Source organism: Notechis scutatus, chromosome 3 (assembly GCF_049901735.1).
Source record: "Notechis scutatus isolate UNSWTSFEM ecotype Mainland chromosome 3, rNotScu1.2, whole genome shotgun sequence".
Lineage (NCBI taxonomy): Eukaryota > Metazoa > Chordata > Lepidosauria > Squamata > Elapidae > Notechis > Notechis scutatus.
Genome location: NC_142011.1, coordinates 29,169,886 through 29,187,605, shown reverse-complemented (window position 1 = coordinate 29,187,605; position 17,720 = coordinate 29,169,886). Strand labels below are relative to the sequence as shown.

Here is a 17,720-nt window from a genome sequence, read left to right as displayed (position 1 = left end):
TTGAAATGACATGAAGATGATTCAATGATATTGTTTTTATAATATAGGTAGTCCTCAAATTATGATAATTTGTTCAGAGGTCATTTAAAGTTACAATGGGCTGAAGGGACTTATGACCAGTCCTTGAAGACTTTATGACAAGCAGTTTTGGGTAATGAAGGAAAAAGTTGGGGAAGTACGGGCTTAATGGGATAAAATGAGTGCCTAAAATCTAGCAAATGCTTAAGAGTCCCTTAAATTCCTGGGTCCTCCTTCTGAATCTTGATCTATACTTTAAAACCTGGGGTTTTTAGCCAACAACAGCTGCATACTTTTATTCTAAAGAATATATTCCTAGTTTGTATTCGTAGCAATGCAAAATGTTTCTTACATTTCTGAAGGTTTTTAGATGATGCAGACCTGCGGTGAGGTCGATCCATTTCAACCTCCAACACTGGTTCAGTCTCCTAGGCAAAGTGCAAGAAAAGCCAGTGAATGCACATATCACACTTTAACCATGGTTTGTTTAAAGCATGCATTCTAGCACATCAGTGAGCTATTTTATGTGTAACCTAAATAAATAGTAAGTTTATTGTTTTGATTGCAGGCTATCCCAACACTGAACATAAAAACAGAAGAAATGATTTTTTTTTTCAGAATGTGATACTTACAATAATTGTATTTTTATTTTTTTATTTTTTAAAAATCAAATATGTATAAAACCACTAGTTTACGAAGACTGATTCACATATTACATGAAGCTAAATTTGTTTTGAGATTAAAATGCAACTTTGTCAGTACGACATAATTGAGATATCCCCTCAAAATCGACTCTCAGCCAATAATCAATCATCTCTAAGGAAGTTCATTAAATTTTATGAACAAAATGGATCTTGACATGATTCTGAAGCCCAGCAGATGGCAGCATGTAGCTGACCTCAAAAAGCTTACCTGGGTTAAACCCGATTATCCTTGAAAAGATAACTACCAAAAATATTGGGGCTATAGGCTACACTGGAGAGATGAAAAAGATATCCTAAAATGGAACCATCTGTATTTTTGCCAAGAAAATCATATGACATGGATGTAACATCATCAAGTCAAGTAGAATTTGAGGAAATCTTTCGTCATTTCAAAGAGAAGAAAAAAACACTTTAAAATTCTATCTTTTTATCTAGATGCCATGGAGTGATGCTCCTCACCTCAGTTACTAAAAAAAAAAAAAAATCATTCCAGTATATATTGGGGTTTTTTCAATGGTTGTCTCAGTTGTGGTGCCGGAAACAAGAACTAAGATTCACAGTTAAAATCCAGTTCATATTAAACTCCTGTTGTCAGATTAATATGGTCAAAGATCAGAAAGCAAATACAGGTCGAGTTATGACCACAATTGAGCCCAAAATTTAGGTTGCTAAGTGAAATATTTGTTAAGTGAGTTTGCTCCATTCTACAACTTTTCTTGCCAGTTGTTAACTGAATTGTTGCATTCGTTAAGTTAGTAACCCGATGATTAAGTGAATCTGGCTTCCCCATTGACTTTGCTTGTCAGAAGATTGCAAAAGCTGATCATACGACTCCGGACGCTGCAACTGTCATAAAAGTGAGTCAGTAGCCAAGCATCTGTATTTTGATTATGTGACCATGGGGATGCTGGTTGAAGTGTTCAGGATCCTGGGATTGTCATTTGCAACCTTCTTAGGGAGCTTCTGACAAGCAAAGTCAATGGGGAAGCCAGATTCGCTTAACGACCATGATTCACTCAACAACCATGGCAAAAGGTCATAAAATGGGGCACAACTCCGTTAACAACTATCTTGCTTTTACAACGGAAATTTTGGGCTCAACTGTGGTCGTGTATGTATTAGAGGCTTGCATGATCTTTCTCTGTTAAAAATTTGCCAGAGGTACAAAGTTGAGAAAATTACTGAAATTGCTCAGAAGGAAAATATCCTCCATGTTTAATCAAGAAGCAGCATTTTGATGGTTTTGACCACTCACCATTAGCACATATTTTTATGAAAATAACTATTCTATGTTACACTTAAATCACCCATTCTCTAAAAACTATCTAGGTGTACTAATTGATAAAGCTTCAAAAGTGTGATACATTTTTTTAAAAAGGATAAATGCTTACTTTTTTGGGGGGGAGGGATAATTTTAAATTGTTGGAGCTAGAAATGGAGAAGAGAAGAGCTGATGCAAAACGACAATATAAAGGAACGTACCTCAGACTCAACTACTCCAAAAACGTCTCTGACATCACGGATAGGCGGCTTATTTTTCTTCCGTCGGGAGCGGGTATAAGTATCCAACCTTCGCTGCACAGCTGCGGCCTGTGTCTTGGTCAAAGTGGACAGCAGAACAATGTTGCTATTCTCTTCATGGTCCTTCATCAGGTCGGAGAGTCCTGCATCCTGCAGCCATTCGGCTTCGGCTTCCCCCTCTGAGAGGCAAGGAAGAGCGAAAAAGCAAGATCAACAAATAGCATACGAGTTTATATTCAAAGGATGGATCCACACAACATTTATAAAAGCCTGAGTCTGGGTTTATAAAATGCAACTGCTGTAGTTTCATAAAATGTTATTATTGGTTAATGGCTCACATAACCTGAAAAGACAATAATGGCTAGATTGTCAAGGCACCCTGAACTACAAACAACCCAATGCTAGTCTAAACGTTCTGTGCGACTCCAGTCACAGAATAATTCAGACAAAATACAATTGTAAAAACTAAACAAATGTGTTTTTAACCAAAGATATCTTAAGCTCCTATTATTTTCCCTGAATGATAGGGCTGAAAGGGCAAATGGGCTTGCTTGTGAAATTCTCAGTCCTATTTAAATATCCATATTTCCTTGAGTGAAGTCCTCAGCAGAAATACCTTCTGGTTTACGAAGATCTCAAAATGGACATCCATGCAAAACAAATAAAGACAGGAGCAGCATGTACATGTTTCTTATATTCTATACTCAGTACTTTTCCTCCATTTCTTTAGCTTTCTATATTGAAAGCAGATTGATTTCAGATGTCATCTATCTCAATTAGAAAACTGATTTTTTAAAATTGTTTCTGGATAAATAAAGTTATTTTACAAAAATTTTCATCATATTCCTTACATATTTATCTTTGCGAAATCTTGTTTCTCCAATGGCTCAGTTCAGTATTGTTCTTCCAAATCCTTTCTTTATGTATTTCTATACTTTTAATCCTAAAAAAATTCTTAGTGAGCTACTATACGTTAAGGCTAATGAATTAATGCAATGTTTGTTCCAAACACACATTTGGATGATGTACTACTGTGTAGATGATGTTGTCATTTCAGGTTATGAAATGTCTGCAAGTAAACAACGAAACTCAGAGAGCACCAGGAACTCCACAATATACATTATTTCGGAAGTGCCTTGTTTACAACATTATTTTCTGTGTCTTTCATCTCTCTTCATAGATACACACAAAGAAAACCTGTTTTTATTCATTCGTTTCATTTTGACACCACACATGAATAATAAAAAAAATTCTCAGCAAGTATTTTTTTTCCCAGTTCTTAGAATAGAGTTTTTTTCTGACACATTTTTATTTCATTTTTCATTATATGTAACCAGATATTCAATATATGTAAGGAAGCAGAATCTGACATCCATTCAAAGCCAAACTCTTTTTAGGAGACTTCCCTTGCTGAGCTGAATTGTTCTCCAGCCATTTTTAGAATTTGAAGAAAATGTGAAATTTGCTATCTCTGCACTTGACCTCTGTCTTATCTCTTGCCTCTGTACTGCCAATTCTGACTTCTTTCCAAGATAATGAGTTATGAAGCCTAATAGATGTTTCCTCCCTTGGATGCTATCATAAAAAAGAAAGACTTATAGACTAAGAACAAGATAAAGAAGACACCATGGGGACATTGAATTCCCTGTCCCCCCAAAAAACCAAAAGCATATTTGTACAGCAATAGCACTTATATTTATATACTGTTTCATAGTGCTTTTACAGCCCTTTCTCTAAGTAGTTCAGAGACTCAGTATATTGCCCCCAACAATCTGGGCCCTCATTTTACCGACCTCTTAAGGATGGAAGGCCGAGTTAACCTTGAGTCAATAAGAATCAAACTAATGGCAGTCGACAGAATTAGCCTGCAATACTGCATTCTAACCACTGCGGCACCATAGCTCCAGTATCAGGCTTAGGTGAAAGTTACCTTCAATCTTAATGAATCACAAACTGTGACCAAACAAGAATTAGAAACTATACATTGTAGTTTCATAATAAAAAAAACCTGGTTATCCTTGTTCTGACCAAGGCTTATTGAGACACTAACAAACACGATAGTCCCCAAACCCTTTTTTCTTTATTTCAATGGCTTTGAATTTTAGTCAGTCACAGCCCGTAATGAGTCTCAAACAGTTTGTAATAGTCCCATGGAAGTCTGCCAAAGTCCTTTAGGATAAATCTGATAAGCATGCACTTTTATCATCCTTGAAATGCTGCTAATGACTAAATTTCCAATTAGTTATACAAAGCCAAATGGAGCACAAATTCAACACAGAGCTTCAGATTTCAAACCAACCAGTACAAAGAAAGTTCTTCCTGCAAAGGTTCCTGTCCCTTTGCTCCTCCTTTATGTCTTTGGGAGGGCCAATCACCTCCAAGCCTTACTCCTGAGTCGCCCCTTTTGACTTAACTGTTCTTGCCTTCTGGCAGCTCTGCGCACACGCGCACTGGGAACAGGCTCCCTTTGTTCCTCTGCCTCGCTGCTGTCAGATTCTGGAGACTCCAGAGTCAGCACATAACTCCCAGATGGCCCTGGCCCCATCTCTGTATCGGATGCAGGACCCTCATCCGAGTCCTCCCCAGACTCCCGGACTGGCCCATGTTCCTCCCCACTGTCTGACTCTGCTGCCGTCTCCGCAGGCTGCTGGCGGACCACACCAATCCTGTCCTGGAAGAGTTTGCAGAACCAGCATAACTCTACAACAAATCTAGGCTTAGCTTGGTATGAATTAAAAAGTATAACGTCCCATAGTTGGGAATCAGTGACATCTGTAAATGTAAATGAAGCTCTTCTACATACACAAACACAGTTCTGATTTTTTTTCTTGTAGCTTTACAGAAAGCGCTCTTCATTTCCAAGAATAGTAGCATTGCTTGAGCGCATTCATCTCTTTCACTTCTTCCCATTAGGTACAATTACTTAGAAGCCAGGAAAATGTAAGCATATTTCAAAGATATGCGCACATCATACTACTTTCCAAACACAGAGACAGTTTTTCTTTTGTGAAAGTTCTCACATCAACAATGAGGAACTCTATCAGGTTCTTTATCTGCCTAGCAGAAAACAGCAGAAATAACATCAATCCATCTGTCCAAATTTCCCTGAAATATCTAATCTGAGGTTTAGTTCACAGACTTCATAGACTTTGCCTTAGGAATATGTTCAGCTTAACAGTTGTATATGCATAATCAGTTAATTCTTTTCTCCCAGTATTGCCTATGAAATTTAGAACAAGGAACATTCCTAGACTTCCAGGGAAGAAATGTCAAACTGAAGATGGCTCAGCATTTGGAGGAGCAAACAACTGTGGCAAAGATAAGAAGCCTGCAAATACATTGGGTCCATTGACCCTCTCTGGAGAGAGGAAATAAAATTGCCCACATTGCACTCAATATGTTTGCTCCTCACAAGAAAATTGCAATGCAGCTTTGGGGAAAACCAGGAGCTGAGGGAATTTACCATTCTTGCGCTAGTTCCAGTTGGACCTTTTAAAGAACACTAGAATTGCCCTTCCTTCCTAATCTGGCTTTGGAAACCACCTTTTAATTGTTTTAAAGAAATCTGACACCTTCAAATGACGAGGCTGAGTGTATTCAATCTTTAGTGTAAGAAAATGAAACTGTATCTTTAGAAGTTTACAAATTCAAAATAAACAGCAAAAAGGAAGACAAGGTTTTGACTATATAAAGTTTTAAATAAAGGACTCAAAAAAAGTTGTATTTAATTTTGAATATTAGGATGTTGACATTAATTTTAAAGAATAAGTGCATTTTTGTGGAATTTTTTTTTGATATTGGAGATAAAACAAGTTAAGCAACTTATACTGCTATTCAGAGTTATTGCTGAGGAATTGCAACTGGACTTTAAATCAACATTGTCAGCTATACTGTGCATGTTTTCATGAGCACACTCTCCCAGAAGTTATTGTGGCAGGAAAAAAAACGTATCTGAAATTATTATGAAAAGCAATGTGAACAAGAACTTATGACTGGAAACAACGAACGAATCTCTAAAAATTAAAAGACAATGCTCACCATGAGAATAAAGATTTATATGATCTGAAGAAAAAACAGAGTAATTGCAATATTTTTTTCTTGCTGCACTTACAAAATAAGTTTTTAAAAGTTTTTAAAACATTTGAATCAAGGGATAATGGATAAAAGACTGTTTTATGTAAAAAGAAGAAATATTGATCAGGTTTTAAATGGGTTAGTTGTAAATTTGGGGGCTCTTTCTAGACTTGCTGATATCTGACTGAAAAAGATATTGTATACTGAACTTGCTTCTAGTTAAGAGTTAAGATGCAATATTGAGTTTTTATTTTGTTTTATATTAGTTAATAAATTTGTTTATTTTGTTTATTTCAGAACTCTGTTTAGACTTTTTGCTGATACCTTATTTATTAGATTTGTTATTTATTAGATTTGTCTAAAATTAAGAGTTGAATTATGGGGTTATGTATTTGTTAACTAAGAGGAGGTAAAGAGATAGTTGAACAGTTTATACTTGTAATAAACTTGTGGGAACTTTCTTTCTGAAACTTTTATTTTTCAACAGTGCTGTAGAAAGTCAAAATGTGAATTTAGAAACAATTGCACTTGGGGGAGTTGGTTCTTGTTTCAAGTCCAAGTAAGGATGAAGACAATCAAACCTTTACATATAATTAAAAATAAACAGAAGTGTGTGCCAAAAACTCTGATCCTGGTAAGAGGGAAAGAAAGTTTCAACTATTTGCTCCCAACTTTGTTCAAATCTCCAGACCCTGATTCTCTCCTTGGGAGACAAGTTTTCATAATAGAAACTTTCAACCCAGGGCAATAACAAGCATGGAGAGGTTTCATCCAGTCACAAACTTTAGTGAGGACAGAACTATTTTGAGGTCAAAGAAGTGGAACACTTTAGCTACTCTCTGTTCCACAATAATAAACGTGTCTAAACTTCTTCCCCTAAAAAGTTTTTTTTAATTATGCAAAATGTATTAGCATTTAGAATAATCAGGAAGATTAGACTGCTGAATTCAATCCCTTGCTTGAGGAAAGTATTTAAGTTGAAACATCCCCAAGAAAATTCTCTTCAGCTTCTACTTCAATACAAATTTTTTAAAAAAGGAATACCACCATCTCCCTAGATAATTCATTTGTTTTGGCTGCAATTCTCTTTGTCTCACATTTCACAATGGTTTTTATCTCAAGAATGAAACAAAGATTACTTGAAAAAGCTTACCATTTGCCTGCCACAACTGCTGTGCCCAGTAAGCTACTATTTGTAAAACATATTTTCAAGTCGATCTCTAGTAAGCTACAGCCACTTTCTTACCTTCTAAAAGCTTGGCTTCTGAAAGGCTGCCCCCATCAGACTCAGTTTCAGTGCTTTCTTTGATGCTCTCTACTTCAAGCCAAAAGGTATCCATTGCTAGATTATTTGATGAGTCTGTCTGGGACAGCCTGTATTCCAACTGTGGAATCTCTGAGGAGCTCTTCTGGGAAAAGTGATTCATCTTGCAAGGGCAATTTCTAGTGCTAAGAGAGAAGGGGAGAGAAAACACCCATTATATAAATAAATATTGCGTATAATATTAGCGCTTACTGCGTCAGTAGGCTGACTGTCAACAACTTCCAGAAAAGATAAGGTTCTTCAACATTTTAATTTTTCTCATTTAACTGCACGGTAATGTAGACTATTCCGTCTATGATTGGAACCTTGATGAAGCAAAGGGTTTGTGGGGATAAATGAAATCTTGGGCTATGTCGTCGGACTTGTATATGTCCAGAAGCATCTCCCAAGGCAAACAGGCCATGATGGATACTCCAAACTAACACTGATCACATCTGCCAACCCTCATTGGACCAGCATGGCAGATTATGGTCTATTCCTTCCACATGCCAATATATCTGTCTTGATTGGAAACATGTGGTGTACAAACTTAAAAGAAAATTTTTATCCTAAAAACACTGAAAAGCACTCATTGTCATGCAAGCTGTAATCCTAGGAGGACATGAAGTTAGAAAAATTATTTCTGCAGCAAACAGCAGAATTCAGGAAAAGCCCTCTGAATAAAGCTGAACTGATAATTCTCAGGCCTCCTATGCAGTGATTTTCTCAGCCCTACAATCCAGGATAAGAGATGCATGAACAAAGCATACCTGTGTAACAAATCACAATGCTGGGATGGGAAAGCAGTACATTGAAATAAATTCACAGGAAAGTTAAAATATATAAAAAGGGCAGATCATTGGCTAGCCTCCAGTTAGCCTCTCAAGGTCTTATAATTACTTGGCAGGGAGATGACAGATGAAAGGGATTTGTTTTTAAAAAAATTAAATATGCATATGGGGTATGTGTGGAGGAATAACATAATTGGAAACTGAGTCCCTCTTTCATTTGCTTCCAAGTCTTTGCCTGAAGCATTGTCATTTGAATAATGGATTATAATAAGTAATCACTTAAAACCTATGAGGGCCAGATCAACTGATATTAGGTCTCCCCAGCAGTGCAAGAATGTTGTGTGGCTAAGTAAATTAAGCAGCTGGAAAAGCAGCCAATTTTGATTTACAGAATACTATTCTGGGAAGGGAGAACCTCCCAAATCAACATTATAATTACCATTCTGCTGCCATTCCAAAGAGGAGCTGTAGAAGAGAAACTCAACTTACATTATTTACACAATGCTGTATGGCTCCCACCATCTAGAACAGCGGTCGCCAACTGGTGGGCCATGAGAAAATTTTGGTGGGCTGCAGAGAAATCTCACCCCCAGAGCACCCCCCCAAAGCAATTAATCCAGGCAGCGCAGAAACACAAGGCTGTGCCGCCCACATGGCCCGTGGGAACCCTCCCTGCCCACTCACTCCTTACCTGGTAAACCTGCCTGCTAATTTTCTATTTTTCCTTTTTCCGACCATCATCTGTTCTGCTGTGCCGGGAGATTTAGATTAGCTAGGAAGCAGGAAATGGTTGGATTTCTTGCTTTCTAGATAGTCTTTAGATCTTCGGCTCTGCTTGAACCTTAGGACTGAAGGTTTGCTTGCGCTCAATCTGCCTGCTTTGCCTGATTTTGGGTAAAAGTTGCTCTTTTTTAATAAGAAATCCAATATTTACATACATGGTGTGTTGTGAGTTAATTTTGTGAGTTTGCTTGCAAGCAATTTTATGTGACAGACTGAGCCAGCCGATGGCAGATAGATAGATCTTTGATGAATCTGTGATTCTGTGAGCAACTCAATCTGCCTGCCTGCTTTGCCTGATTTTGGGTAAAAGTTGCTCTTTTTAATAAAAAAATTCAATATTTATATAAATATTTATAATATATACATATAAGCCAGGCCCAGCCAGTCACATGACCACCAAGCCACACCCACAAATTAGACCACACCCACAGAACCAGTTAGTGGTCCCTGGGTTCTAAAATTATGAGATTGGTGGTCCCTGAGGTCCAAAAGGTTGGCAACCCCTGATCTAGAACCTGTAGCTATTTGATCTGAAAACAACTTCCTCTAATTATTTCCAGTGGTTTTCAAAAAGGCTAGATGTCTGATGTATGAGTTATCTACCTATAAATACCTTTATTTAGAAACAACTTATGTTCAACCCCAAATTGAACAACCCCATTTTTGATAACTATGCAAAAGATAACATGCTGGTTCCATAGTTATGAGAGTGACCTAGATTTTTATCATAACTTCATGTTTTAAATTTATCCACAAGCCAGTATCAATGCTTTTGCCATCTTGTGTCCACCACCCAACTGCTCGTACCCCAAATAAAGTGCAATAGAAAGCAATATATAGATGGTGTCTATGGAGATTCTCAGTCATCCAGGTCATGGTTGTCCCAAAGGTGCTTTTTCAAGAGACAACTGGACTTTCTGGTTTTTCTTTGAAGACATTTCGCTTCTGATCCAAGAACTGAAACATCGGCTGAAGAAGCTTCTTGGTTGAGAAGCAAAACATCTTCAAAGAAAAACCAGAAAGTCCAGTTGCCTCTTGAAAAAGCACCTTTGGGACAACCATGACCTGGATGACTGAAAATCTCCATAGACATTTGGCAATACACTTTGGGATGAACACCCTTTGAATAGTGCAGGAGTAGGAACTGATTTCCAGAAAAATGGCAGATTACTACCATTAAAACCATTTGCATTTCAGTTTGAGATATTCATCCTTTGCGCCTCTGCTCATCAAGGAAGGGACACAGGGAAGAAAACATCCTGCAGAAAGCACAGCTCCAACTTCTCAATGAAAAAACAAGACAGATACATAGACGGTGTTTGCATGGTAATCTAAACACTGCATGGATTACTTAACAAAAAATCAAGAATGACAATTACAGAACAGTTTCAGATGATTACTCTGATATTTCTAATCTTATTTTTCAGCGAAAATGGCTCCCAGAGATTAGTTTACATGCAGATGGGTTTTTTTATAAATAAAATTTTATTGTGTTTTTCCACAAATACAAATCTCATTCATATTTTTAACAGTGCATTGGCACCAACAGCTATATATGTCATATAACTCTTATTATATACATTTTTCTTTATCTACATCATCACATATCTATTGTATCTTATCTATATTTGTTTCTATCTTATATATGTTATAATCTATATGTCTATCATATTACTCTCTTAAGGCCTCTGAAATTAGTTACATTACTTTAATCTTACTTTTTATATCTATTCTCTAACCATTCATACCATTTATGCTATATTGCATAATATTTGGAGTTCTCTACAGATGTTTTTTAAAGACATTCCTGTCAGAGAGAGAGAGAGGGGGGGAGGGAGGGAGGGAGGGAGGGAGGAGAGAGAGAGAGAGAGAGAAAGAGAAAGAGAGTGAAAGAGGGATGTGGAGGCAGGCTAAAGTACCAAAGGTTAAACTAAGCAATACTACAGTATAAGTCCTTACATGAGTATGAATAGGAGGAAGCCAAATCGGAGTCAAACTTTCAGCAAAGCATATTCCTACCACATTTCACTTCTTGGGTCCTGATAAATGGATGGGATATTTAAACAACCTGCCACTATAATTGCAGATTCTGTGAAGTTAAAACAGAGGTGTGAAACTGGCGGCTCACAGGCCGGATGAGTCACACGCAGGCCACGCCCACCCCAGCTCCACGAAGGGAAAAAATGTTGTGAAACATCACATGACGGTAATGTGACACCATGAGTTTGACACCCGTGAGTTAGAATAAAGCAAGACAGAGGATAGCATAGCAATGTGAAATTGGGAAGAGGTCCCCTGATTCAGAGGCTGGGATCAAACGCTTGGCATGATTTAATTCTGATAGCATTTTGTGTTCCGTCAGCTTTTATAATAGAACAACCACATCCCAAGAAAATGGGATAATCATTAAACAGCATGAATCCCTTTAAATGACATCAAATGGTGGTTGGCTTTTACAGCCCAGATATGTTAGTCCTATTTTATTGTTTACAAATACGTGTTAGCATCCATAGGCTAGTAAAAATCTCTACAGCTGCTGAGAAAGGGGTATTTTTTGCTAAGGTGGCTAAACCTCCATGTAATTTCTACTTTATTCAAAAGTGAATGATTCAAAAAGGCTGAATTGCTATCGGAAATAATGCAATTTATCAGTGCAAACCCTTAACATCTTGTTCTATGGTGCCTGCAGAGCTAAAGACCTCTCGGTGATATTTTACAGATTACAAACTCTTTCCCTGCTTTTTCCCCTGGGTCACGGGAAATAAACACAGTTCCAACAAATGCAGACCTTTTCATTCACCAGCAGGTTCTCACTTCCATGCTTTCATAATTATGAAACTCTATGTTCTTGTTTTAAAAACTTCTCAATCTGCTATTCTCAATACCATCTAAATACTTTATGAATTACACTTTGACATGAGGCTTGGTAAAATTAGAATCCAGCATTGACCCAGTATGGAGTGACAGGTCTGTAATTACAGCTGACTTCATGAAGAAACATTTATCATGTCCATTATGATGATAAAACGTTCTCATCTCCACTTCACTCCCTGAGTCAGCAGAATACTATCAGAGGAAAATCTCTATTTTACAATATTTTGCTTTATCGCAGAATGGTGGCCTCTGCTTTCAGATTAGCGGGGTGTGTTTAGTTAAGAGATTACTTAAACCCTGACTTTGCTGCTTTGCTGCTTTCCCACTTACCAGCCAGTGGAAAACCACCCACCCACCAACCATAGCTGTGATGCAAGGACAGTGTTTGGGAAGGGTGCAGATTTTACAGGCGGCTCAAACCACATTCTTCTGTTTTACTATTCATGGGAAAAGAAAGGGTATATCACCTCCACACGCTTGCTGAGGAATTGTCCAGTGAATTCAAGGAGATGTAAAATTTGGACAGGCAATCCAGTCCAATCCAATGACAATAGAAACAGCTACTGAGTAGCTTTCAGAAAGTAGCAACTTTTGAAAGATGGCTAGGCCTGCAGTCTCTGAAGAGCAAATATTTAACCTTTTTCAAAATGCTGCACCTCATTTTTTGGGTGGGACAGCAAGAACAATAATGGTGAAAGTGTGCGGAGGGGTTGGGGCACACCTACAACAGCCTAAAATACTCCTAATGGTGCCTGATTCTTCTCCCCACTCCCCCACCAGGATCCCCTGACTGAGTGATTGACAAAAGGGATTGGAAGCATTTCAAAACTGCTTATATTTGATGTCTTCTTAAGAGAAAAACACTTCAATTCCTGTTCAGCTAAGAACAGGGGGCCATCTTTGAAGGTGAAGGCAACACCAAAGGGACATACCAGAATAAAGATATTGTCAGGGGATTTCATGCCATAAAGTCATGCCTTGACTTACAACCATTCATTGTCGGAATTTACGACGAGACTGAAATTCAGATGCTTGGCAACTGGCATGCATTTGTGACAGCTGCACTATCCTGGGATCACGTGATCACTAACTGTAACCTTCCCAACCGGCTTCCAACAAGCAAAGCCAATAGGAAAAACCAGATTTGTTTAATGATTGAATGTTTCACGTTAACAGCGGCACTGGTTCACTTCAGAACTGTGGCATGAAAAGTCATAAAATGGAGTAAAACTCGCTTAAATGGTCTTGCCTAGTCACAGAATGTTTGGCCTCAATTGTGGTTGTAAGTCAAAGACTAACTCATTAGATTCAAGTTGGGAAAGGACCTTAGTTTATGCTGAGATGAGGATTAAAAACAAAGGAGAATCCTAATTTATCCATTATTCTTCCGTGGCATCTATTAGAAAGACAACCATGCCAATGTACATAACATGTAGTCCTCGACTTACAACAGTTCATTTAATGACCATTTGAAGTTACAACCACACTGAAAAAAGGGACTTATGACTATTTTTCACATTTACCACTGTTGCAGCATCCCCATGGTCACGTGATCAAAATTGGCAACTGATTCATATTTATGACGGTTGCAGTCTCCTGGGGTCATGTGATTCCTCCTTTTGAACCTTCTGACAAGCAAAGTCAATGGGGAAACCAGACTCACTTTTAACAACCATGTTACTAACTTAACCACTGCAGTGATTCACTTAACAAAGATGGCAAGAAAGGTTGTACAATGGGACAAAACTCACTTTACAAATGTCTCACTTAGCAACATAAATTTTATGCTTAACTGTGGTCGTAAGTTGAGGATTAGCTGTATTCTGCAATTGCCATTGTTCTGTCCACTGTGCACAGTCCTCCTCCTATGAATGATTACCTACTTCAGGCAGACAGCCCAATAATATATTCTCTAGGTTTAAATTCCAATAGGTAGAGGTGAACAAAGCAGAGCTCTTAACTCACTGATGTCAATTCAGTGATGACCTGAATATAAATTACAGAATAATGATCCAAATCAATTAGGCAATAAATGGGGAACTGAAACAATGTCACCAGGCAGCTCTCAACACCCCCAGCTGCATTTTCGCCTGGGCACACAGAGGTAATGCTACAAACCCAAGCCTCATTCAATTTCTGAACTTCTAATTGTTATATGTCAGTCAACTATGAAGCATCAGCTTACCAAATTTATCAAGAGGAACAAGGAAAGCACAAGGTTGCCATTTCTAAAGATTGTTAATCTGCATCTTGACAAAGTTTTAGAATTCTATCCTAAAGAGCTACTTTATTCTTAAAATTGTATTCTGAAGATCAAGATTTAAAGAGCCTGGCTCTTAGGGCCGAAATATGTTGACACATCAGTTTTGAAGTAGAATCTTGGTGGTTCTTTTAAGCTCCCCTCTCTCAAAATCCCTCTGTAAGTGTTACTCCCCTTCACATACAGGGGAGATCCATAAAGCAGCTTGGTTTAAACTTAGACTGTTGTGTAAATCAAGTCAACTGCAGTTTATTCAGAAAAACATGATTAAACATCTTAAGAAGTCCTGCTTTGGATATCTTCTACACTAGGGTTGTCCAGTAGTTTTTCAGGAGAATGCTCCCTCCCTTCTGTGAAGCATACAACATTTGTCTTCTTTGCAGCATCTTGCAAATAAGCTTCTATTCTCTTGTGTCTTTGGATATATTATACATCATTTTAGTTCAGTAATAAAAGGTGTTGTGAACAGTAGAGGAATAAAATGTGGACCAAGCCCACCAGAACAAAAGCCAAGAAAAATGTACTAAAGCCAAGAAAAATGTACTGAACAATTACTGTAAATTGCAAGCTTAAGAAATGGAAATTCAAAACATACCTAAAAAATCTTTGCAATCTTTCTTCCCCCTTCCCAGAAACCCACTGAGAAATGAGGTAGTTTGGCACACAAAAGCAATCTGCAATTCAGTGACATATCAACCATCAGAACCTTAGTTGAAATAACATTTAGAGATGGATTAACTTCAGGGCCAAATACATAGAGAGACAGGGCAATGTTTAAGTTTTGTCTTTAAACAAAACTGCAAAAGACTGACAATGGCTGAAAATGCATGATTAGTTTCTGCATAAAGTTTGGTCATCTTGTGGAATGTCACCAAGTCAGTTTCTGAGCTTAGAGAAATCACAGCAAAGCTGGCACTTAGCCTGAAGAATAAAAAACCAAATAAATGTTGCAAAAGAACCTAGATCAATGAGCATCTCCTTCTGACTGTTTTTGGAAAGAATGACACCAAAATTATAGAGATCAAACTGATGACATCTCAATCACAATCCAATTTACCTGTTGTGGTTGCTATAACACTAATTGAACAAGTGATCACTTGAATGAGTAATTGAAGTGTCGGTATATTTTCCATGACATTTTGTGAGCATGAAGTAGTCACAGTCTCTACTTATCATGCCTACAAATATGTAACAGAGGATTCATAACCTAAAGACAATTTCTAGACTTAATAAAAAGACTGCAAGAACACCTTAAAACAGGCAGATTTATGTGCATTTCTTTCAAAATTAATACTGACAAAGTTAGAGCACCATTTTTCTATTTGCACAAAAAGAATATAAGACCCCCAACAGTAAGAGAGACTTTGCAGTATTAATTGTAGAACAAATGCTGTTATAAATAAGGTATAAACCTAGAAAAGAAACTGTATGGCAATTAATGTTCCCTAAACAATGCACAACTCTATTTGAGGGAAGCTAAGGAAAAAAAAACATCTGTGTTAGATTTTATGGCATATAAACAGTTGATCCAACACTATAATACTGTAAGGTCAGCACCAAAAAAACCATTAACACCATTATACTAAAACATTATACTAAGACACAAATATTTAGAGCTATTCAATACACATATTGCAGCAAGGAACAACTAACAAACTGATCACATGCCACTTATACACAGAGTACAATACTGACACATATAATTTCTCTATTCAGTTGTGGTATTAAATGAAGATGTTCTTGGAATTACAGCTTTGATAAGCTATTTTGCATGTTAAAAATTACTTCTATCTTCTAAATCCACACACAATTTGCTACTTATCCCCAATCCCATCGCCATCTGGAGTTAATTAATGCTGGCTAATAAGCTTCCAACATTGCTAGTAAATGCTAGCAAATGGCCAGTAAGCTTCCTACCATTTTTAATTTGCTGTTTTGTCATTTTACCTGAATTTCAGCTTTTTATACTACTGCTCCTTCCACCTTATGCCACATCTGTGTGCTGGTGTAAACTCAAAGGAAGTAACGCTAGTTAACGCAAACCGCACCTGCAAACTTCTGTGTGTCCAGAAGACAGGACTGGCTGTAAGATGATTTGGGGTCTAGGAAATCGAGTTCTAACAAATCCATATCTGCCTTGTTTTCCAAATTTATCCATTTTCTTCATTGATAGCCCAGATAATTTGCTGCCACCAAGAAAGACGCCTATGAATTCATCTGTGTCCTCAAAGTATTCAGGAAAAGAAGAACCTACGCTGAGAAGTTTGGATTGTTCAGCAAGAGACAGCCCTGAACACAACGCACCTCCCACTCATTCTTCAGGAATGCTGCTAATTGGGTACTAGTTCCTCCTCCTTTGCTCTTACCCTGATATACACCCAGTGAGAACAGAGAGATAAAATCTAGCCAACATACCCATGACTTCCAGTATGCAGGCAGGCACTCATTCAAGAATTGTCGTCAACTGTCTTGTGCTTGAAATGCAAAAGATACCTGTCTTGTACGTGAAACTAAGGGTGGAAAGATGGGACTTGTTCTGGTGCCAGGCCAGGCAGTTTGGATCCAGAGTGTCTGCCTGCTCCACGCTTATCTCCCATCAGCTGATTAGACATAAAACTAGAAATACCTGCCCAACCCAGACTGAAGTTGGAATAATGATTGTACAATGCCCTGGCAAAAGTTGGCAGACAGTTAAGTTTTGGTCTTTACGTGGAAGGGAAGGCTATAAATAATTTTATTTTTTAACAAGCCAAGCTAGGGCTCACTGCCATGGCAGATCTCCAAAAACCAGGCTGCAGAGATTAAAAAAAAAAGGATATGGTTGGCATCTACACCAAAGTTACAGCTGAACTGGGCAGCACACTAACACTACAACAAATCACAACATTTCTGGTTTCTCTTAGAAATAGCATTTCTGAATGCTACTCCTTATGTAGAACGAAACTTCCTGAAACAGAAAATAGTACAGGTAGTCCTCAACTTAGGATCACAATTGAGCCCAAAATTTTTGTTGTTAAGTGAGAATTTGTTAAATGAGTTTTGTCCCATTTTACGACATTTCTTGCCATCATTGCCACTGTGATTGATAAATTAGCAATCCAGTTATGAAGTGAATCTGGCTTCCCCATTGATTCACTTGTCAGAAGGCTGCAAAAAGTGACCTTGGGGGCAAAGGAACAGTCATAAATATGAACCAATTGCCAAGCATCTGAATTTTGATCACATGTTCATAGGGATGCTGCCAAGGTCGTAACTGTAAAAAATGGTCATAAATCACATTTTTCAATGCCGTTATAACTTTGAACGGTCACTAAATGAATTGTTGTAAGTCAAGGACTACTTGTCAATCAGACCAAAAAGCTTGCAGTCATTTTAAAGATTACTTGCAAAGT

At 37.7% G+C, this 17,720-nt stretch overlaps 1 protein-coding gene across 1 annotated transcript in view; it reads right to left on the bottom strand.

Moving 5' to 3' along the window:
- ARHGAP40 (Rho GTPase activating protein 40) overlaps positions 1 to 17,720 on the bottom strand; it is a 68,318-nt gene that overhangs the window by 19,647 nt on the left and 30,951 nt on the right. Inside the window, exons 4-7 of the mRNA XM_087959045.1 lie at positions 16,583 to 16,730; positions 7,564 to 7,766; positions 2,205 to 2,422; positions 371 to 446 (exon numbers count right to left, since the gene is read on the bottom strand). Of these exons, the coding sequence (XP_087815171.1) occupies positions 371 to 446; positions 2,205 to 2,422; positions 7,564 to 7,766; positions 16,583 to 16,730 (645 nt within the window). The remainder of the gene's footprint in view (positions 1 to 370; positions 447 to 2,204; positions 2,423 to 7,563; positions 7,767 to 16,582; positions 16,731 to 17,720) is intronic.